The sequence below is a fragment of the Drosophila montana genome, unplaced genomic scaffold (genome assembly GCF_035044405.1).
Source record: "Drosophila montana isolate Dmon_TW-CO22-7 unplaced genomic scaffold, ASM3504440v1 contig_786_1, whole genome shotgun sequence".
Lineage (NCBI taxonomy): Eukaryota > Metazoa > Arthropoda > Insecta > Diptera > Drosophilidae > Drosophila > Drosophila montana.
In genome coordinates, this window is record NW_026999081.1 from 24105 (window position 1) to 48344 (window position 24240).

Sequence of the window (24240 nt, forward strand, 5' to 3'; positions counted from 1 at the left end):
TAAAGCACGAGAGTCGCCTAAGCGCTACCCTGTAAAAGAATTAACAAGTATTATAAATGGATAATACATGAATAAACGCTTAAACAACATTTTCTTGCTAAATAACAACGAATATACATACGCTAAATATACGAAAAACTTCCCGCTCAGATTGTTCGCTCATGGCGCTTCTCAAGCGAAAAACTGCCAAGGAATGACAAAATTATTAAAGCTTTCACTATTCACTTTCCTTTAATATACATTTTTGTTATTTTTGTTGCTTTTCAAAAAGTTACAAATCCACAAAATTCGAGCCGGTGACTTCACGCTTGCTGGTTCGACGCTCCGGCAGCAAAGCAATGCAGGCTCATGATGTCGCGTTGGCAATGCACAAGCTTTAAGCAGGCTCTGCCCGCTCTCAAAGCTCACTTTCGAGGAGAGATTGCATACGATTGCAGCTAAAACACGTTGCGAATTACAACGCGGCGACTTAACACACAGCTAAGCTTGCAGTGCAGACATTTGTTTGAATAACCAGAAACTAAGCATGGTCAGTATGTAGAATGTGTATTTAAGCTCCTCACTTACACACCCACGCCCACGCCCACGCCCACAACCACACACACACTCACACACACACACGCACAAGTATAGAAGTATATGTGTTAATATACATAGCTGTGTGAGAGGACACGCAATTATATTGTGTATGAAATGATATGAAATAAAAGTGCCGCCGCGGACAGCGGACAAAGTCAGCCAAAAACGAAGCTCTAGACAAATATTGAATATGATCAAATTTGATCCCAACGAACGTTGTCGGCTTATTTCTTAGCCGCATACTTGTACGGCTGTATTATGGAGTATTTGCGCACTGGTACCGTTTCGGGGGTGGGTATAATGTCGCCGGTGATCGACTTGTTGGCCAGAATCTGCTTGACCCCAATCTGCTTGGCCATCTGATAGTCGCCGGAATCGAAGAACTTGTGGCCCTTGTGCAGGCGCTTCTGCAGGAAGACGGAATGGCCGCTGGGCAAGCCGCTCGGATATTTGGGCATCAGCTTCTCCTCCTCAATCTTCTCCAGCTCCTCGGTACGGCTGGCGGCGTCCAGTGCATCCCTCGCCTGCGGCACGCCAGCCAGTCCGTGTTCCTGCTCCTCGATGGCGCTCATCCTGGCTGATTGGCTGATTGGCTCCAGCTGCGCGTCTTGTGTGAATGAGTATAAACGTTTTCAAATAGCGTTTATCAAAATTTACAATTTCTTTTATATAAAATATATATACATATATATGTGAAAGTACCTGTTTTTTTGTTTTGTGCTAGCTAAAAATGTTCTGAAATGTTTTCAGAGCTTTGGCCTTTTTCTATTTTCTCAGCTAGATTTTTGTTTGTGATTTGATAGCAATTCCAAGGTAAACTGAGCATGGCAACTTTTTGACAGGGCCGTAGTTTTTTTACGGGGTTTTCCTTTCGAAAGTTTGAAGGTTTTTTTTTTTTTTTTTTTTTGGATTGTCTTGGGTTTTATCTTAAACAATGCTATCGATTATTTTGCATGCAACCCAACAAGCTTCAAAATGGCCCCACTTTTGCAAGCTTGCCAAAAAAATATTCACAATTAGCTCGCTTTCTACTTTCCTTCTCATGTGAGCTGCGCATACCCCAAGCTGAAGCCTTGGTGCTAGGGTATCAGCAGCAAGCGTTGGACGCCGCCGCCGCCGCCGCAGCAGTGGGAAAGTAAATTTTATTTTAAAATAAATTTATCGCCTTATCCGTTGTCCACGGCAGCGACGGGACGCGCTGTGCCCCAGTCGCAGGACACGGGACACGGGACACAGGACACAGCGCACAGGAGGCAAAGTCAAGTCTTGCTTTATATACCCTGACCGCGGGTACGATGAAATTGTCACGACACGTGCCGACATCCATAAGGTCATAAGGCACATATATGTATGTATATTCTCGAACAATAAGCAAAGTCGGGTCTATATAGCCAGATCAGTTTCTAACTAGACTCTCAGTTGTGGAGAGAACTCATCAAGAAATTCTGCAAAGGTTCGTCTTTCCATTATAGCCAGAATTAGTCGGATCGTGCTACTAAGTATATCATATAGCTGCCATATAAATAATCGATCGTAAATTAAGCACTTGTCTGAGAATTTGTTTTGTCTTTTAAATATCTTTGCTCTCAATATATATATACATACGTATGTAGATCTTATAGATGTAGATATTATTACTATCCAAAACAGATAACTCAACATATAGCTGGCAAGAATCGGTGGAGATTTATGTTCTTTTTATTGGGTTATTGGAAAACCTTGCTCTTTTTTTTCAAAACTCAATCGAACTTGATTATTTTATAAATATATTTCATATCGGCCGAAACCATTTCGAAACGCAGCACTTCCGCGCCATAAGAGTATTTAATATTCGCCTTGCTTTTTTTGTTTGCTGATTTTGGTTGCAGCGACTGCCCCACAGCGCCAATTGCAGGGACAACAAAGCAGCCAGCGGCCATGCCAGGCACAACATGGCACAACACATGCGACGCGTCGCTGCCACACCCACACTGCCCAGCCCCGCCAGCACCGCCAGCCCCTCCCCTGGCGTACGCCCCTAAACAGCAGTAGCAAGAGGAGCAGCGGTAGCTGTGCCCCCAGCACACGAGCGCTTCATTTGAACGAAATGAAATCATAATGAGATTTTTGCTCGTTCGTTTTTTTGTCGCAGCCAGCACTGGCTAGGCGGCGTGGGTGTGGGCGTGGGCGTGGGCGTGGGCCGGGGTGGTATTTTTCACTAAGAGAGGCGGGGCAGCAGCAGCAGCAGCAGCATATTTATATATGTATATATATATAGATGGGCGCTGGGACTTTCAGTTGGTCCATTGCCATGGACTCGGCGTAATGACAAAAATTCATAATTGGATAAAGATGCGAACGTGTGCAGCGTGGGCTGTGTGTGTGTAGGTGTATAGGTGTGTGTGTGTGTTGTGTTTGTTTAGCTATTAAAAGTAGCCATAAAGCTAGCCGAAATCGAAGCGCTTTAAAGCTGCAGGCACAACACAAGCTGGCACGCACGCACACACTCTCTCTCTCTCTCTCTCTCTCTCTCTATCGCACACACACACACGCACGCACACACGCATATGTTGTGCGGCTCATTTGTCAGCTCGTTCGCTTGGATAATTGTCCTGCGATAAACAAAATTAGCAGCAATTTACGCGAAAATAGCTAAATGCCTGCGACAAAAGGACATCGACTGGCGACAGCGGCGACAAATGCCATCAGCGTCTAACTGACATCACCAACAACAACCCCCCCCCCCCCCCCACTCCCCCTGCACTCCCCCCTGCACCCTGCACCCTCATCCTCATCCTCACCCACCTACCCTAGAGCCGGGCTAGCAATTTATAGTTGTGTCAGGATATATTCATGTCTCTTGCCATGCATTGCCTGCTGTCGCACTCTCCCCCGCCCCCCTTCCCCCCCCGCCACCCGCCTCCTTTCAACATTAGTTATAGTTTTGATGAGTGGCATTAATGAGTCGTCTCTGTGTCTGCAACTGTCTAACAGCCTTCGCTCCACATACATACATATATATGTATATATGTATATATGTATATATATCGCATCCTTAGTGTCTTTCTGTGTCGCTTTTGTCTGTAACAATTGTTGAGTCGAGGGCTGGGCCTTGGCTGACATTAATGACACCCACACATGGCATCCAATTTGACAGGCAACATGGGCCAAATTAGTGAAAATCACAATCACAACTCGCTCCTTCGCTCAGTTCCCCCAACCCTCTCTCTCTCTCTCTCTCTCTCTCTCTGCTTACCATTAAAGTCATGCGGCATTTTTTACTTTTATTTTGTTTTTTATTTTGCACAAATACAAAAAATCACACAACTTGCCGCTCTGTGACTTGTGGCAGCTGCTGACCAAGCGGCTAGAGGGTGGCAGGGAAACGGGGGGGTGGGGGAGGGGGTGGCTGGGTTCTATCCATGCGCCGATAACTATCGACAGCAGCCGAAACAGGCAACAAGGCATGAGTTATTTATGGCTTTTAAGCGACAGCTACAGCTACAGCTGAAATCTTACTACTACTTACCCAAAAAAAGAAAAAAAATCAAAACAGAAAGAAAATCTGAAAAGTAACACAACAACAGTCCAGTGCAGCCAATTTGGCCTTTTTTACCTTAGAGATAAACGCTAAACAACTTTAAGCCAAAATCTGTTAGTAGACAAGGCTCGTATAGGCATACGAGCTATTTTATTCAACTTTAAATAAATAACTTTAAATAGTCCTAACAATCAGAAATTTTTTATAGATTTTTCATATTATATATATATATTTTTTTATATTATAATATGTATCATAATACGTATATACACATAATTGTGAGCTTACTTTTCCTAGCTTTATCCCAACTGCATTTTATACTGCTTATGATGCAGCTTAAAAAAAATTTATATTATTTTAGGGACAACAATTTTTGAACAAAATACTGCTTAACGCGAGTTTCAGATTGGGAGTTTTTCGTACAAAATATATAAATATATGTACCATATACAAAATTCCCTTAAAGCACATTTAAGCTTTTCGATTGCTTCAGTTTTCAAAAGCTAACCGTTTTTCTTAGCCGTTTTCTAGCTAACAACGATATGGCAGCACTGGCAGCACTGTCAGCGAACGCTGTGGGGGGCAACGGCACAAGTTTAGCAGGCCCGCAGGGTGTAGAACGCTCAACGGGCAGGGCTCTGAGCTCGGCTGGGCTGGGCAGGGCTGGGCTGGGGCGAGGGGCGAGGGGCCTGTCAACTCACATATGGAGATTTATTTGCAGCACATTCGACTGTTAAGCGCATTTGTAAGCATTTTTAATAGAGTCCGTTGTTATTGGCGGGTCATCGGTGGGTTAAGTGCTGCCTTCGTGTGCGTGTGCGTGTGTGCGTGTGTGTGTGTGTGTGTGAATCCACTCTCCCTGTCTGCCCCTCCCTCAACACTACGCATATCTAGCTGCCAATTGCCCTCGTTTGCCCTTCAACAAATTTGGCTGATTGTGATTTAAGACAGCGCTTGTAGCTGACATAATCGAAGTGCCAGAGATCAGCAATCGAATTAGAAGAAGAAGAAGAAGAAGAAGAAGAGGAGGAGGAAGAAGAACAATAAGTAGCCAAATATCAGCAGAAATACAAACAAATATATGTATATGTATATTTCAAGCTAACAGCCTTATCCGAGTTTGATTTATTTGACAGGAAATTGAAGAGGCGCAACTGTTAGTTAAAGCCAAAAGGAAATGGGCATTAATTGTGTTAGCAATAGTAGAAAAGTTCAATTTAAAACTTTTTAGGTAAAACTTTAAGGTAAAGTTAGCATTTTGTGGGTAACTAACAAGCGTTTTGATAGCTCTTGTATTACCTTATCAATATGACTTAGATCTTGATATGCATTATTTAAAAGCTTAAATACATTTTATTTCAAAGTGTTGCAATTGGCTGCGAAGGCTATTTATAGAGCGAGCAAAAGTTTAATAGCTTAATTTCAGCTTTAAACGGCGGCAGCTCCACACAACATTTGTCTGCGCGGCGGGTGGCAACGACAGCAGAGGGCGACGACAGCCACATTTGCATTCATATGTGTGTGTGTGTGCATGCAAAAACATCTGGCAACTCTGCTTAAGCAGACAACAGACAACAGACCGCAGAGTGCCAACTACATGCGTGCAATAAAAACGAAGCCAAAAGCAACGCCAACGCAAACAGAAACAAAAACAAAAACAAAAACTAGACAAGCAGCGCTGCCTGCTCCAAGTACATATATATGTATATATATTTGCCTGCGTATGTGTGTGTGTGTTTTTAGCTTAATTTTATTATAAAGCGCAGCGAGTGAGAGATGGGCAGGGGGCGATGCCCGAGAGGCGCGCAGTGGCAGCGCTGCTCCCGACGCTGATAAGCCGGCAACGTCTTGTGACTTTGACTTTAATGACTGGATTTATAGGTCCTTGGAGATAATCTCGGCCAGCGAGATAGACGCACACACACACACACACACGCACACACAGCAACAGCAGCAGCTCTGCCGGCGGCTGCTGCGACTGCTGCTATTTTGTTTACCAAAGCGTCAGGCACTGCTTGGACGAAATTTGGTGCGCGAATGTAGTTGTCTGTGTGTGTGTGGGTGGGGGGGTTAAGGGGGCTATAGCGCTAAGGACGTCGTCGTTGTTACAGGGTAATTAACATCAAAGCCCGACAAAGCTCATAAAAAGACGGCGAGATAAACATACGCACAAAGAGGTTGGAGGATGGCAGAGAGAGCAAGAGCGAGCGAGCGAGAGGGAGAGTCACACATGGGACATGGTACGTGGTGGACGTGCATAGTGAAAGAAACGGTAGTTGCGGCAAGTGGCGGCTGGGCGGGGGTCATCAACTTGCCTGCGTGGTGGCAACGTGAGCGGAGGCGACGAAACGCTCAACGTGAAATAATGTTGACAGCGCCAAAAAAAAAAACACACACACACACAAAAAGGATGCGCCGGCATACAGGAGACAGGCACTCACACATACGCAAACACTCATTGTCTGCCGTGTGTGTGTGTGCGTGTGTGTGTGTGTGTGCATTGTGCACGCACATGCTTGAAGCAATTAAAATCAGATAAGTTATAGAAAATGGCCTGTCGTCGACATTTAGACATGCCACTGTCATTGGAGTAGCTCCTCCCACCCCAGCCCCCCTTGCAGCCTGCCTCTCTGCATCCCATTGCTGTTAGCACTGTCGCGCTGTCTGTGACGTCTTCCGTTACGTTTGTCACGGCTGCCATTGTCTCTGCCGTGTCTGCCGTGTCTGCCGTGTCTGCCATGTTGCATGTGCCCCACCCAGCCCCGCCTACTCTGCCTGCGCTCCTGCCCACCGCTTTGCGTATGAATTTCAACGAGCAGCAAACGCGACGAGCCAAAGTGACAGCCAAACGAGCAGCAGCAGCAGCAGCAGCAACTGCCACTTGCCACACACGAACACACCCACACACACTAAACTACGCCCAGATAGGTGTGAAATATTTTTGGGCTCAAATGCTGCAGCAACAACAACCAGAACAATTCGGCGAGCAGCCAGCACAGGCATTCAACTGTTCATTTGTATGCCCTTTTGCCGACAGTCCCCAATCCGCCCCTGCCCCCAGCCACTTAGCCACGCCCACACACGCACACACGCACACATACACAGACTGCGCTCAGCCGCATCCGCGGCATCTTCAGCTGATGTATTCATGGCCTTGACGTTAACGGAGTGACAAAATTCGCACCCTTCGTTCAAGTGTAAATGGCAAAAACCCAGAAGAAAAAAATGTACACAAAAAAATGCAAATAACGGCAACTAGGCCGAAGCTTAAATGCCCTTAGGTATGTTTTTTCAAGCTGCCGTTAAATTTAACAGCCGCTTAAATATCTTGTCTAACCTGCTGTTAACCTGTTACCTGTTAAAGCAAAGCTTGCAGGTAAGTCAACACATATTTGATTGTGTAGCAGAACAGCGTTGCCACCTTGCTATGCGACACGTATGTAAAGAGAAACTAGCTTGTAGATCTGGCGTTGCCACACTTGTGTATATCGCCTATCTGGATACTTAAAGCACCTTTTAAAATAATTCCTAACAGCGTTGCCACCTTGCTATGCGACACGTATGTAAAGAGAAACTAGCTTGTAGATCTGGCGTTGCCACACTTGTGTATATCGCCTATCTGGATACTTAAATCACCTTTTAAAATAATTCCTAACAGCGTTGCCACCTTGCTATGCGACACGTATGTAATTAGAAACTAGCTTGTAGATCTAGCGTTGCCACAAATATTTTGTCAAAAGTACCTTTTAAAATATTTCCTACCCAACTGTTACATATTTGATTGTGCAGCAGAACAGTGCTGCCACCTTGCTAAGTCATGCGCTTAGGTCGTTACCATATCCATGCGCTTATCTAAAGTGTGAAATCAGATCCACGTTTTTCAGATACCTTAACGAGTGACTCACTTTGACAATTGGCAAACCTAGAAGATCCACAAGGAAATTTATCAATAAACTAATTACCATCCTATATCTCTTCGTTTTAAATGCACTCAACATAAATTGGGTCCTATATATATCGAATATATTTAGTTCAATTTAAGAAAATATTTTCTAAAAATTTATATATATTTTCTTTTTTTTTCTAAATAGGCAAAGCTGAATCAAAAAATATGTTCAGAAACTAAGAAATGTTAATAGTTTTTGTAAATTTTCTAAGAATAAGGTAAAACTTATTTGAGTGTAGGCTTGGATGTGTAACCATTTTTTTTTTTTGAGTGTAGCTTATTAGCTCGAAGGTCTAAACGTCGAATGAATTGGTTATGCTCTGGGTAAGGGCATTAAAATCACACACAGACACGTTGAAATATTCGCACGCCCCGTTACCACATTGTTGCTGCGTCTATGTGCGTGTGTGTGTGTGTGTGTGTTTGGGTGTGAATCGTCCCGTTGGACGCGGGCTGGTTGGCAGCAGCATTGTGCACTTAAGACATTCGGCGTGCTTAACGCGCGCGACATTTGGACAGCATGAAGGAGATATTTTGAATGCCAGTTCATAATTCTAAACACTCTTCACACAAGGGTTGGAGGGTTGGGGGTACAAGGACATTTAAGACACTTGTCTAACCACTTGGATTTGTTGCCTAGAACAACTTTTGCAGTTATTGAGTTCAAGTTTTGTTTGGCAATTCGAATTGGAGAAAGGCTTTTAACAGTGCCGAATTATTTCCTTAGGAGAATCAAAATATATTAAAGAGAAAAGTATCCAAGAGCTAGATCCAAAAATCGTACTAAAATAGACAAAAGCTCTACGAAATCTTAACTAGAAATATTTAATAAAATCAAAAATTTCAAATTATATTAAAGAGCATAGAGAAAAATATACCAAAAATCGTATTGTAAGCTCAAGAAAATCTTACCTAGAAATATTTCCGCGAAATACCAAAGTTTCCTTCTACTTGCCTTGTTTGATAATAATTGAACACGTTTTTGGACTAATAAAATTGATATTTTACTTGCATCTTAAGACTTGCTGTTCAGGATCAAAATATATTAAAATAAGTATATCCCAAAAAAAGGTTATCTCAAGAAAATCTAAGCCAGAAATATTTCCCCGAAATACTTAAGATTCCCTTTAGCCGCCTTGTCTGAAAATAACTGAACACATTTTGAACTTTTAAAATGTATAGTTTACTTGGGGATCAAAATTGAGTGTACACATTATAATGGACTCTTTTTGTGATAGCCATCAATGGGTTTCAATCGTGGGGCAGCTCGGAGGAGCATGTCTTGAATTGGGTTTACCTTCAGGAAGCCTTGAGTTCTAGAGCTGCACTTCGCATCACGTTTAACAAAACATTTTCGGGGACAAGCAAAGTTTTGAATTAACTTGCGTGTGGTCAATCCGGGCAATTGGGTGCGGCTATACGGCTAGGCCTTTGCGGCAGAGAACTAGAATTTGGGCTTAATTTATGAATCATTTACTACATACCTTATTCAACTTTGTGGCCTGCTATTGATGCCTGCCGTGTGGTTCCTCAATGAGCTCCAGGCTTGACTCGGACATTTCCAAGAAATCCTTGGCATCGAAATTGTGCTCCATGCTGAAGTGTTCCATGTCGCTTGGCGGCTCGCTGCACAACCTCAAGGCTGGCTTCTCAGCCAGCTTGGGTTCGATATTTAGAAGGGATTTCTGCTTGGCAACCATTGCCAGATCCGGACCATGGCTAACGATCAGGCGCGTTTCCGTTTTGGTCAGCTGTTCGGCAATAAAGCGCTATATATGGGTATTGGTATAGGGTTTAAATGGGACTCGACCAGGCTCTGGTTCTGGTCACGACTTGCTGCATACCCCGTTCAGGTCCAGACTGCCCTTGCTCTTCTTCAGCTCTCCGCTCGGAGCCTCGTGTGGCACATTCATCCTGAACCCAAGCTATATCAAGAAATTTGGTATACGCGAAAGGGCAAATTCTGAAGAAGAAATAAAATCTAAAATACAAGATAGAAAAAGAAAAAAAAAAGAAAATGTCAAGACAAATAATTTCAAATCCGAACGTACTAAAAACTGATATTTCTGTGCTGAGCCGAGGGGGGTGGGGCTAGCGCCCACTTGGATGCCTGAATATGTGTGTTCAATAGCTGCTTGCCGGAAGAGGGGGGAGGGTCTGCGTGGAGAGGGTGGCAACAAGCCACCCCTCCCCCAGCCCCAGCCCCAGCCCCCACTCAATTGGCCTTGCCCTTGCCCTTGCCCTTGCCCTTGCCCGGCAGCCCTGCGGCTGTGTCTTCTTTGTGGCTGCTCCTTGGGGCAATTGTGGGCACTTGATGCTTAGCGCCTTGTTGGGCAGCCAACAGGGCGTGGCCGCTGCTCAGCCTGCCAGCCATATGGCCCAAAAGCTGTTGTTGCTGCTGCTGCTTATTGTTGTTATTGTTGTTAATGCAAATGCCAGGCATTCGAATGCACTCGCGCGTGAGCAACCAGCCCCTCTCTGGCAAATGCACTTGACTTGAAAAGCCAAATGCAAATAAATATAAGGAATACATACACATATATATATATGTATATATATGTGCATATATATATATATGCTACTCACAATGGCATCCCGCTCCGCGCTTCTAGCTATCCACACAACGCACAAAAGCTAACTTTTCACTCATTGTTTGGCCAAGATCTTGGGCAACAAAAAATATGAAAATATTTTTTCAAGTCTGTTTTCATGTGCTCCATGCACGCGTGCGTGTGTGTGTGTGTGTGTGTGTGTGTGTATGTGTTGGGGGTAATGCGAGGAATAACTTTTTCATAGATACATTTTATATTAATACGATCAGAGCTATATCTCTTTAGAACTATTTCGAAGTTGTTTCAGACTCACAGTAAGGTTGGGTAACATTTTTTGCAAGTCACTCAAAGTCAAATTTTTTGACAAAAAATCAACTCTGAATAGATGTCCATCTTTTTGATGATTATTTTTGGAATATCTCGGCAAAATAATGTCCGATATTTTAATTATATACCCTTTTCGACTTTTACGGATCATGGCTATTGATTGGTATTATAAAATTCAAATTCTACATTTTTGACCAAATTCAACATCACGTTTTTTCTTTAAATCGGGTCCGTTCGAAAATTAAAACTTTTTTGATGTTTTTTTTTTGAATATCTCGGGCAAATAACGTCTGATTTTTAAATTTTATACCTTTTTGGATTTATACGGATCCCTACTATCAATTGCCATAAAAAAACTGAAAATCTATATTTTGAGCCAAATCGTCAAAATGGCAAGGCGTTACATCACATTTTTTCTCAAAATCCGGATCGGTTCGAGACTCCAAACTTATTTGCTTTTTTTTTTTGATTATCAAACTGATCAAACTCCCAATTATGGTTTCCGAGAATATGGCTATTCACATTTTAAAGGACATTAAATTGACCAGGGACCAACTTAGAATATGCAAAAAAAAAAGGACGAAAATCCTTCAAGGAGCTGAGCAAAAGAGATTTTTGTCTGAAGAGATATAAGGCTGTAGATCAGCCGTATCCTTTCCGATCATGATGTCAATTAGCCAACCGCTAGTCCTCATCCTCCCAACTCAGTATATATAATGAACAGGACGAAAGTCCTTTGGACTGCAGAGATATGAGTACAATTCTTTCGTAAATTAACAAAGCCCTAACTCGGCCGTATCCTTGCGGATCCTGACAAATCCTATGTCAAACGAATCGTATAAACAAGGACCATAGACTGTCCAAAGGACAACAAAATCGTCCTTGCCGTTTTCGATATATGGCTAATTTTCTAAAAAGGACATTTTTTAACTAGCCATAACTCGGCCAAATCCATAAGGATATCGGAAGGATATACATTTTTAAACTCGCGATGAGCAGGACTATCGACTGGCATTCAAGGATTTCCATGATTCGACAAAAAAATTTCATCGAAATTTTTCCTAGGGGGTTACTCGCAAAATTGGCTAAAACCGAAAAATTCGGGGCTATCTTTGCCATTTGGGGGACTATCTGGATGTCCTTTGGCCAGCAGATAGCTCTCATCCTCCCATTTCAAAATTGACAACTCAAAGGACGAAAGTCCCGCAGACAAACAAATTTTTAGGACAATTTTGTATACTAAAACAAGGCCATAGCTCGGCCCAATCCTTGCGTATCCTTGCGATTCATGTGTCAAAAGAATTGTATTAACCAGGACTACCAACTGGCCAAATTTCATTAAGATCGTCCTTGTAGTTTAGAATATATTTAAGGAAATGTGTTTTCAGCCCATTTCCGTGCGCTCCGCGACTGAAATTTTACAAGTCAAAATACAAGTCCTGGGATTCTTAGATGACCCCATATTTTTATGATGCAGATCTATGCAGGGGTTCTATACCATCCTTACGCACTATGACCTTTGAAAATCTGCAAGGACATGGCCGAGTTATGGCCTTTTTCCTTTTCATAAAATGCAATTCATATATTTTTTGCCTTGTTTATTTAATTTAAATGTGTTTTTATCTTTTCAGACTAAGATTCAGATTAAGGACTACAATGAGCTCTAAGGACCTTCTCGAGCGACAAAGCAGATTTTTCCAGGATCGGACTTTAATTAACTATATCTGATAGTTATTTTAAGTTTAAATTAGCTAAAATTTTAATTTATGCTCGATTTGTATAATTTTAAGAGCAATAATTCAGAAGAAACAACAATTTTCTAAATTTAAACATAAATAAATCAACTATTCAAAATAAACAATGAAATCCTGTTTTTTTTTATGTAAAAATTCAAAAATCAACGGTCTTTAGAAACCTATTGCATACCCGCTAGGAGCGTTTGTTGGCAACCGCTGGCTGCCGAGATTTTTCTTAAAATCTGCCAAAATACCAGGCAAACCAGGCCCAGAAAGGTTGATAAAAACTATTTTTAGCTACCGAAAAATATCATTGCATATCCGAATGGGGCACCCTCGTCACCGGCTGGGTGGGTGCCAAATTTTTACTAAAATTTCCCATAAATACCAGGCGAACAGAAATGCCCAGAAGGTCGACAATTAATATTTTTGCAGCCGAAAAGTGACGTAGTAAAAAGGGGCACCCTCGTCGCCGGCCCCAAATTTGCCCAAAATTCCGCTCAAGTACCAGGCGAACAGAAATGCCCAGAAGGTCGACGAGTTCAATAATAAATATTGTCATTGCAATGTAACTCAATTAAAATGAGTACTGTTAAGTAACAGATTATGTAAAATGAGTGCTGTACGGCGACTGTTAAACAACAGCTGCAGCTGCAGCTAACGTAAAAGGGCTCCTGAAAGAAAAAGCATACATGTTTTTGGACCATTTGTGATCCTTTAGGTTTCCAAGGACTATATCCATGGTATGGTATATAACCAAGGATATGCTAGTCAACTAGAAACCATACAGACGGAGCTGTTGATGGGGGCGGCCTTAAAAAGGAGCATACATATTTTTGGACCATGTTCTTGCGCATTTAGCTAGAACTCGGTCCTTTAGGTTCGCTAGGACTATATCCATGATATGGAATAACCAAGGATATAAAGCTCAACTAGGTACCATGAATTGGGATCATTTGCTGATTATATGTTGTCCATGGGCATGGCAGACTTGGCTGAAAAATACAAAAAGACAAATTATATCAGTTATATTAGGTCTGATTTTGGAAATCGACAAATCACTACAAATTTTAATATTTTAGAACCGCGCGGATGTGTGACGTTAGAAAACAAAATAATTCCGCCATTGACCTGCGCGAAATGATGTCGTTTTATAACTCCGCTCGGGTAAATAATTTCAGATTATGTTATACCTTTTCGATCTCGTGTATATGCAGAGATAATAGACAAAAATGTATATGCATATGTGTATATGACTGCTGGTGCAGGCTGCCAATAGCTCAAATCAAGACATGTCCATTTTCTGTACACCGATTTCTGTATAAAAATATTAAAATATTGTATTACATATTAAATGAATAAATAGTTTTAGTCTTTCCGTGTTGAAAATGGTATATGTTTAAAAATAGGACAATACTTGCCCTTACTAGCATAAAATTGAATCAATAGACTTTCACTCGCAGCATAACAACATGCCATATTGACAAATGGGACCACACTAACTCAGTATAAAGAGCAGAAGAGAAGATCACTGCCAGCAGCTATTAATTGGACCAATCAGCGATCAGCACCAACAAGAATCGTGAGAGCGTGAGCGTAAGTAGCAAAATGACAGCGAACACACACACGAACAGACGACTGCTTATCTCTGGCTGTGGCTCATCTCTGCGCATACACGTGTTTGTTGGTGTGTGTGTGTGTGTGTGTGTGTATGCTAAGCAATGCGGCGCATCGTTCTCACTCGAATTTTGATCGCTCGCTTATTTTCTGTGCGCCGGTTTTTTCGTCAGCTTAAGTCACTCAGGATTTAACACTCTGTTAGCTTGAGCTCAGTATTCAATATGAAAACTGTTTTTATTAGAAGGGGGACTCTGAAAGGGTATTATGCATATTTGATTTAGCTCATTTAATAGCTGATTTCTTAAGAATTGGATTAAACAAAATAGGAGAACTTTACTCCCAATTATCAGACGCACAATTGCAGCAGCTATCAATGATTTTTTATTTTCACAACTAAAAGGCGAAAAACTAAACAAGACTTAACGTTACAGTCCGAAAACATATATCATTAAAGATACAGGCGGCATTATCTTGAGAATTTCCACTTATAATAATTTTACAGAAAACAGAAATATTAGCTCAGAAAACTAATTTAGGAATGTTATACCTTTTTTGATTCGTACGGATCCCTTCTAACGATCTGCATTCAAAGTAGTAAAAATCCAGGGGTTAAATCAAAGTTTTTGCCAAAAAACGATTAGTCCAACTTTTATGATGATTTTATTATCTCGGCTAAATAATGTGCGATTTTGGAATAATACAAGTCTCGGATAAATTTCGTCTGATTTTAAAATGTTATACCTTTTTGGATTCGTACGGATCCCTACTATCAACTGGCATTCAAACAAATTGAAAATCGATGGGTTTAAAAAAGTTGTGTACCAAAAAACGATACGTCTGTAAAGTCAACCTATCTTGATGGTTTTTTGGAATATATCGGCCAAATAATCTCAGATTTAGGACTTTTATACCATTTTGGACTCGTAAGGATCAGTACTATCGATTGGCATTAAAAAATTGAAAATCTAAATTTTGACCCAAATCGTAAAAATAGTTTTTTCGTTTTTTCTTAAACCGGGGTCGGTTCGAAAATCAAAACTTTGTTGATGCTATTTTTTGAATATCTCGGGCAAATAACGTCTGATTTTTAAATTGTATACCTTTTTGGAGTCGTACAGATCCCTACTATCAATTGGCATTCAAACAAATTAAAAATCGATTGGTCAAAAAAAGTTGTCCGACAGTCTGTCCGTCCGTCCGTCCGTCTGTCCGTATTTATGAACGGAAGGAGCTCAGATCCTATAAGATCTAGATTCTAGAAATTTGGAATGTAGTTTCTCCTAGTTTCCGCGCAGTACGAGTTTGTTTCTGTATAACGTGCCTCGTTTCCAAGTAATAGATAAAAACCGATATCGAAAAATAAGAGCGCGAGTCTGAAAACTTGACATTTAACTTCTAAAATAGTATATATATATATCAAGCATCATTCGTTTTATAAGTAGCTTTCGCCACCTCCCCACTACCACCACATAGCTTCAAATCAAGTAGGGTTCAGGGTATCCCTTAGTCGGGAACTCCCGACTGGAGCCTCTTACTTGTTCATGTATAGTTTTAATTATAATACAACTAGAGCAACATTTTTGGGAAACAGATAAGATATGGTTTTATTTGTCATTCGAAAGATATGTGATCAGAGATATTTATTAACCGGAGATATAACGATTATTATATTATTTTAAAAAACTTTAGCTACAGCTAGATCGAAGTTCGAGAACAATACGGATTGAGTGCAGGGACTCATATATAGAAGAAGTTAAGAAACCCGATTGCAATGATTGAGGAAGGAATGTGGAGTATGCTACTCTAGAAGTCCATCGGAATATCTGAGTTTCGAATATCAGAGTTTAAGAATAAACAATTAAATAATTCCTTAATCATTGTACGGCGGCCGCAATCGATTTACTTAGCTCCTTTTGCATAGTCCCTGCAGGTTTTTTCATTTTTATATATACTTCTTAGCTATCTTGAGATGTTAATTAACCAAATGACAGGAAATTCCATCGCCAAGCTAAATCGCCCACAAGTACAAAAAGGACATCCACAGGTGGAGTACTTATGATCCTCCAACGAGTGGACCATGTCTTGGCGATGGCCTAAGCATCTACGTGGATTCCGCACAATCTTCCAAAATAATCCAATCTCTTTTAAATATATATCAAGCTTAATTAAAAAAATTAAAGCATATTTGTTCTAGAGTGCTCTAAATTGACGAAATGGCAGACAATGCATGTGTGTGTGTGTGTGTGTGTGTGCAGGTGTGTGGGGTGAACGCTGCATTCGAATTTATATTAAATCGTGCTGAATAACTAAGTTTGACAGCAGCTCCCAACTATGTAGCTGAATGTGAGGGCGCGACTGTGTGTGTGCGTGTGCGTGTGTGTGCGAGTGTGCGAGTGTGCGTGTGTGTGTAGCATCAGCTGCCACAACTAATTAGCTGTGGCCCATATGCATTGCCAGCAGGCGTTAATGGAGTGCGTAATGGGTTAATTTTGGGGCATACAGAACGTTGCCGCTTTTTGTCGAGCAGCAGCAGCAGAGCTCTGTGTGTCTGCTGGTGTGTGTGTGTGAGGGGGGTGGGGGAGGGGTGTCATGGGCGTGCCAGGCCTAAGTGAACGTGTCGCTGTGTGGCGTGTCGCGACGTGCCCGCATCACATCAGCCGCCAACGCCGCTGACGACAAGTTAATCACATCGTGTCCAATCAGGCGAGCTAATCCCCAGCACTGTCCAACCAACCCCTCCCCTCCCCCCCACCACATTCACCAACCAACCATGTCACCCCTCCCTTTGGCCGCCCCTTAGTTAGAAAAGTATAACTGAGTAAATCCATCTATATACATATTTTTATTATTATTACTAAGATGGGCTGGCGCTTAAAATGCACGCAGCTGCCCCGCTCCCCCAAACCGTCCCTCTCCCCCCAGCCCCCTCCACCTGCAAACACGCAACAGCTGCTGCATATCAATTTGTAGCCCCCAAACCCCATGTGCTTGTCATTGGAACATTTCCACCACCTTAAACTTTTCCAGCTTAGACTCTAAGCCCGGCCCGGACATTGGCAATTTACATTCGGTATTGGACATGTCCGCATGTTGCAACATCGGATCGGATCATAACGACGCTGACATCGACAGCCTCAACCGTGTCCTTAGCCGCATCCGTGTCCTCATCTCCAGTCGCATCCGCAGCGACATTTTCTAGTGGCCAATTATCGCTTAAGCCGCTGCGTTTTGGCTTTTTAAAGTTCCATTTTGGACGTTTCAAAAATTTCGTTTAAATTCCATTGCCATTGCGATTGCCCTCCACCCTCCGCTCCCTTCAACAGCCCTTAAACCGTCAAAGCCAAACAAGTCATAAAGCCACAAAATTAGCCAGCGCGACTCGAAAATGCCCTGTAATCTGCGCTCAACAAAACAATGAGAAGACAAGCGAGAAGTTAATGGAGAAACGAGGCAAGAAGCGAAGTGAGATCCGAAACGAGAAGCAAAGCCAAATGCAAAGCGAGAAGCAAATCAAGAAGTAAGCTGAAAGGCAGAGTTGAAAACAAATTGAGAAGTAAGGCAAGAAGGTAAGTAAGAAGCAGATGATAAGCAAAGCGAGAAGCGAACGAGATATTGAAAAGCAAAAATTAACAGCAAAAAAGCGAGAAGTAGAGCGAGAAGCTAAACAATAAGCAGACTAGAAGAATGAGAAACAGATCAAAAAGCAAAGCAAGATGGTAAGTGAGAAAAAGAAGAAGAGGAAGAAGCCGTTTAGAAGAGGAGCGAGAAGCAAAGCAAGAAATTAAGCGATAAGTGAGATGTAAATGAAAGAGAGAAAAAAAGGAAGACTAAACATAAAGTTTAGTTGGGAGCAAAATATGAAAAAAGGGTAGAGAAGCAAAGCAAGAGAAAAGCGAGAATAATAGCAAGAAGCAAAAAGGTATTAAAACGCGGCAATCTAATCTAAAAGCGAAACGAGAAGAATATAAATAAGTCCAGCATATTGTGAATGAAGAAGAAAAACAATAAGAAAAGGCAAGCAACATACATGTGAATGCGACTTAACCTTGAGTCAAGCGCACAGCATGCCTTCTTGCATGGCGCTACAGGGTATTATTTAGGCATAAAGGCTGGGAAAATATGCAGTAACCGCGAAATTGAAATTTGGCATCGGGCGGCGGGCGGCTTCTTTGCATTGTTTGCGCTGCTTCTGTGTGTGTGTGTGTGTGTGTTTTTTTTTCCTTTTGCTTTTTTGTGTAAACGGACGGCTCACCACCTGATCCTAAGTAAATACAAGGATGCCAGCAAGGCAAGCCCACGCAGTCAGCCAGCCAGCCAGCCAGCCAGGAGGGGAGGGGGGGGGGGGGGTCGGCCTTAAGAGCGGGGACAGACATGCATGTGAATATTTTTTATTATGCGTTGCGAGCGCGCGCGAGCGCTTTTCTTTTTAATTAAATGAAACCAGAGGAATTGACCCAAAACGCAGAATAAATAAATACTTGGCGGGCAGCAGAGGCGGGGGCGACAGTGGGTATTGGGAAAGGGCGGGGGGGGGGGCGTGGCCCGCATATTTCTAAGCAGCTGGCGGCTGTTGCTGTTGTTTTGTTAATAATTATTTCACTTTTTTCATTGCGTGGGCGGAGGCGAGGGGCAGCTGGACCTTGGCGGGGGCTCAAAGGCGTAAGAAACAAGAATTCAAAAGATGCCGCGTGGCCTTTTGTTGATTTTCCGAAAAAAAAAAAAAAACAACAACAAAAAAGTCAAAACAATAAATAAAAACAAGAACGAAAAAAAAGATTTGCTCAACAAGAGGAATTTTGTGTAAAAAACAATAAATATTTCACCTTCAATAAATCATTTTCATTTTTCCATTTTCATTTGCCTAGGCTTTTGCGTGGCGTTTTTTTTTTGGGTGGGAAGGGGGCCAAAGGGTTTTGTCAATTGGATGGGAGGTTTGTTTTGGGTCTGGATTTGGGTTCGGGTTCGGGTTTGGGTTCGCGCAGCAGTTGTCTGGAGGAGGATTCCCTTATTTAAAGTGCAAATGCCTGCATAATCTGAGCAAAATATATATGTAAATAAATAACAGCACAAGACAAATACTTAAAGATATCATTGCGCGACCTCGTCAAATTGTTAGCCAACAAAAATGGAAATCAAAGAAAAATACCAATAAAAATACATTATCATTAATATGAACCTGCCTTTACACAACCCTAGGCGTGTTTTTATTTTATATTTTAGTTAAAGTTCTTTTAGTTTTTGACCAAAATTTAGATTGTTTTTTAAGTGCGCTCTTCACAAGTCTTTAATAAAGGAAAGTATATACGGTCACTCTGGCGGCAGTTGCCAAGTATGTTAAGGATCACAGAAGTACGCACGGTCACACTGGCAGCAGTTGCCATGTATGTTAAGGATTATGTTAAGCAATTGGTTTAAGTAGAGTGAGTTTATGACTAGTGTTAAACAACTAAAGAACAGTTAGACTAAACAAGGATTAGTTACAGACATACATATACTTAATTCAATAAATACATATATCAAATAAACTGAATCATCCTCTGATAGTTGCGATCGGACTAACAAAGCTCCGACCAAACTAAAACGTTGTTTTCTTGATTTCTTCAAGATTCGCCATTCGAATTTGTTTAACTCTTTTTTGTACCCTTTTAGACTTTGCTATAATTTCCAACTCTCCTAAATCTCTATGTATAAAACTGTTTGTCCTGACTGACTGACTGACTGACTGACTGACTGACTGACTGACTGACTGATTGGTGATCAACGCACAGCCCAAACCGTAAGAGCTAGGATGCTGAAATTTTCACTGTAGTTACCTTATGTGATGTAGGTGCACGTAAAGACGGGGTTTCGGGAAATTCCACCCGCAAAAGTGGAAAAATCGCGAAAAACGTTTGTATGTAACTTTTTTGTTTACCATCCGATCGGCCTCAAAAGATTTGGTGGATGACGTTTTGTGTTCCAATTTATTTCCAAAGATATATAAGAAAAATCATTTAAGACATGTTTCACATTTTGGTGAATTTTAAGTTTTGTCCGATTTACATAAAAGTAGTTTGATTCCCGTCCGATCAGTTTCAGAATCACTTTTAAAGCTTTTTGAAAATATTGATTTTTTAACATACGTGCCACGGGCAAGGCCGGGTTATACCCGCTAGTAATATAATATAATATAACACTCTGTCTCTCTGTTTTTATACTTACAGGTCTAGTCTAATCTAGTCTTAAAGCTTTCATAGGTGGAATAATTGGATCTTATATGGCAAAACATTCTGTTTTCAACGATATTTTCATAAAGCTCAGCTGTAAAATACCACGTATGTTAACGAGTTGATGGTCGTGTAGCTATGACGTGGGCTGGCGTGGGGTTTATAGGGTATCTCACCTTGCTACTCATGGATAGCAAATTAGCAGATGTTAAAATTCCACCCCAACTTAACATACATATTTATTATGACACTTAAAAGTGAAATCATACGAAAAGGGTGGGATATAAGGTTGATTAAAACCTAAAGCTTAATAGAAAGAGATTTAAAATGCATGCTTAGGGCAAAATATAATAATGGTTTCATGTTGATAATTACTAATTATATTCTTATAATAAGCAAATAGTGTATAATTAAAACGGTGTAAAACTTGAAAAAAATTATTTAAATGGCAAATGTAACCAAAAGCAATCTGACTTTATTCTATAGTTTATTAAAATTAATAAATTAATTATTAATAAAAATCGCGTTCAAACTTAAGCTCTTTAAATTTGTTCTTTTTTTCGATTTCTGTGCTGATTTGCGAAAGGATTTTTTTTAAAATTAATTTCACGTTGTCTACATTAAAGAGAGTTTTAATTTATGATAAATAATAATACCACTTACGTACATATCATCCAAGAAGAAGAATCAAGCACTGGTCAAATGTGGCTGAGCTATCTTTTCTCTCGGTCTAGTTACTCTCTTTTTATTTTTATATGCACTCTTCAAAAATTTGCTCTCTTCACCAACATGGCGTTGATAACAACAGAGCAAAAGAGAGAAAAAAGAAAAATGGTAAGAGTAAACCAATTTGCAAAAAAAGAATTGACCAATTGACAAAATTACATGAGGTTTTCATGAGACAACTTTACAAGTTTTTGCCGTGATGCGCCTAAGCGATATTAATTACGATCATGATATAACAATTTCGGTTATACACTAATATTTTTGGGACGAACTTAATAAAAATAGATTTGAATTAAAATCTAAATATTTGTTTTTTTTTCGTTACACTATGCCACTAATTATGCCCATATTGTGTGGGAAATTAACACAATAAGAAAATGCCCGAAAATTATGCGGCCTCACCGCCGACGTTTGCTGCTAAGCCGCGGAGTAGAACTGATTCGGCGGCAATGCGGCGACAAAAGATAGTCTCTCCCACAAGCGCCACTATAGGCGGCGAATTCACTTTAATGCTGGGAGCGAGGTAACTGATCTCCAAAAGGGAACATCTGATTTGGATTTTGCAATCATTTCAGGCGAATTCAGTGAATTATGGGCATTTCGGCAGCAAATTCGTCGTCATCAATTTCCCCTGGTGCTTAGCTTAGCCTGGTACTAAATTTGGGCTTTTTTTTCCAGCTATTAAGTTCTGAGCTTGTACTATATTAAGAGCTCGTATTAAGTGTCAATCCTGAAATGCAATCTCTCTCTTTGCCTGTCTCTCGTTTTATGTATACATACATATATGTATATACATATGAATTTTAGTTGATAAAATTGCGCGTCATTCCCCGGCTGACCAATTGCCCAATGTCCATTGTTTTCATTGCTTTTTTCTTTGTTCTTCTTCTTTTTTTTTGTTGACAAATGGCCACTCAAGTGGATTAAAAATGGTTGTAACTAAATAACTAAATAAATCTGCGGCCTAGACATGCACATTTGTCAAAAGTCGCCCCAAAACTGGCTGACAAAGTGGGCGGTGGGCGGGGGCATGTCGAAGTATTTGTCGCATATTAGTTAAGCCTGCAAAAAAGGTCAATTTTTCTGTGTAGTTAAGTTTTGACTGGAATACAGCCAAAAGCAAAGCTTAAATGCCTCTTTGTCTCTCCCCCTCCCCCCCTCTCTCTCTCTCTCTCTCTCTCACCTGCTCTACCTCCCTCTCGCTCAGCCAAGTCAACATCAAAGGCCGCGGACGCTGCGCTTATTAGCTCGACGGCATTTTTCGGCATGCAAAGGCATTTTTTTAAGGTGCGCTTTTAATATGAAATACCCTGTACTTTTCATGCTAATGAGGTCGTCTCAACCTACATTTTTGTGTGATTATGTTCGAGCTGCATTTTACTATGGCAAATTGTTGCTGGAATCAATGATTTCTCATTAACTTAAGCTAAACTTACATAAATGTAACAAAACAAATATCTTCTATATAGGATATTTAGATATTATATATATTATTATAATATATATATTATGTATACACATAAAACAAGTATCAACATTAGATTAGAAGTTTTAAAGGAATAAAACTTTATTTCGCCAATTTTAAAAATTTGTACGTTGTTAAAGTTTATGCATATAGATCAACGTGAATTTTGTGTATATTTAAGACATTCTCAGATATATTCAATTTGGATAATATACATATACTTTTACTAAAAAAAAAAACACTGTGTTCAGACCTGTAATTTTCTAATTTCCTGTTAATTATTTTTTTATTTTTTTTATCGAACTTTTAATTCTTTATAAAAAGGCAAAAATATGACAATTTTGTGTTCTATGAACGTGTCTTTGAACTACCCTAAACAGGGTATACGCCCGTCAGGCATGCTCAATTATAGCGTCCTACTTTATGCTTCTTTATTTTTGTAACTTCTTTTTACTTAGTCACAGTCTTTTTTTTATATTTTTATTGCTCAACCTGCTTTTTTTCTTGTTTATAATTTGTTGCTGTTGTTTATTTTTTTATTTTTTTTTTTTTGGCCTTACCGAAGTATTTGGTGCATGCAACATTTGATGTGGACATATTTTTGGCGTTAATGAATAAAATTCATGAAAAACCTATCAATTCAGGTCTTAACTCTTGAAGTGTCGGCAGCTTAGCCAAATCCCCGTGAGGCCCCAAGGCCGTGCTGGGGCTCATGAGTTCTTGATCTGTGCTCGATTGGCGAACAGCATTGGAAACACAATCTGAAGTATCTCGTGGCGCCAATTAATGAAAATGGAAAGGAGAACACGGCGAGCAAATGTCCAAAATCATTTGGCTTCAGCTTCTTTCTGTTTTTTTTTATACCCTGGACCCATTGAAAATGGGCAAAGAGGGTATAATGTATTTGTGCAAATGTATGTAACAGGCACAAGGAAGCATCTCCGACCACATAAAGTATATATCTATCTTGATCAGCATCTATAGCCGAGTCGATCTAGCCATGTCCGTCTGTCTGTCCGTCTGTCCGTCCGTCCGTCTGTCCGTATGTATGAACGCAAGGATCTCAGGACCTATAAGAGCTAGAGACTTGAAATTTTGGCTGTAGGTCCTCCTAGTGTCCGCGCAAGTTTGTTTCCGATATTCGATAACTTGCCACGTTTCCAAGTAATCGATAATTTTGGTAAATAATAGGAGGTAGAGTCACCAAACTTAACATGTAGCTTCTAGAATAGTATATATATATCAAGTACCTTTCATTTTATAGCTATCGCCTGTTGGAAGAAGAGGGTTCAGGGTATCCCCTAGTCGGGAGCTCCCGACTAGAACCTCTTACTTGTTTTTTTTACCAGTCATGCGGCACACTTTCAGAGCCATCGCACAGTGGAACGACATCAACAATGTCATTAAGATTAAACTGAAAGCAAGTCATAATCTTTAATTGTGGCTTTAATAAGTTATATAAAAAAAAAATACAAACTGGCGACTTTCTCGATGAAACTAATTAAATGCGCCGGAGTCGGCCAGGTGTTTGACCCACTGTGCGCCGCTCCAAGTCTCAACAGA

The 24240-nt window shown here is 40.7% G+C and overlaps 2 protein-coding genes across 3 annotated transcripts; both read right to left on the bottom strand.

The window, feature by feature from the left end:
• Positions 1-638: 638 nt before the first annotated feature.
• LOC135439983 (cAMP-regulated phosphoprotein 19-like) lies at positions 639-1396 on the bottom strand. Of its 2 annotated transcripts, none has more exons than XM_064698914.1 (2): positions 1282-1396; positions 639-1186 (listed from the first exon to the last, which is right to left on the bottom strand). In XM_064698914.1, the coding sequence occupies exon 2, from the start codon at positions 1149-1151 to the stop codon at positions 804-806; it is 348 nt and encodes a 115-aa protein (XP_064554984.1). In that variant the 5' UTR covers positions 1152-1186; positions 1282-1396; the 3' UTR covers positions 639-803. The 2 variants fall into 2 exon arrangements, with proteins under 2 accessions (XP_064554984.1, XP_064554985.1); XM_064698915.1 differs by having other exon boundaries at positions 639-1178; positions 1282-1364.
• Positions 1397-9204: 7808 nt separating this feature from the next.
• Positions 9205-10059, bottom strand: LOC135439988 (uncharacterized). Its single transcript, XM_064698921.1, has 3 exons — positions 9890-10059; positions 9530-9814; positions 9205-9474 (listed from the first exon to the last, which is right to left on the bottom strand). The coding sequence occupies exons 1-2, from the start codon at positions 9956-9958 to the stop codon at positions 9551-9553; spliced, it is 333 nt and encodes a 110-aa protein (XP_064554991.1). The 5' UTR covers positions 9959-10059; the 3' UTR covers positions 9205-9474; positions 9530-9550.
• Positions 10060-24240: the final 14181 nt, after the last annotated feature.

Bases quoted from the DNA above. Each gene is read 5' to 3' on its own strand.
- LOC135439988 (XM_064698921.1), bottom strand. From the start codon at position 9,958: ATGAATGTGCCACACGAGGCTCCGAGCGGAGAGCTGAAGAAGAGCAAG. The intron at 9,815-9,889 runs GTATGCAGCAAG...ACCCATATATAG, and splicing joins GCAGTCTGGACCTGAACGGG to CGCTTTATTGCCGAACAGCT.
- LOC135439983 (XM_064698914.1), bottom strand. From the start codon at position 1,151: ATGAGCGCCATCGAGGAGCAGGAACACGGACTGGCTGGCGTGCCGCAG.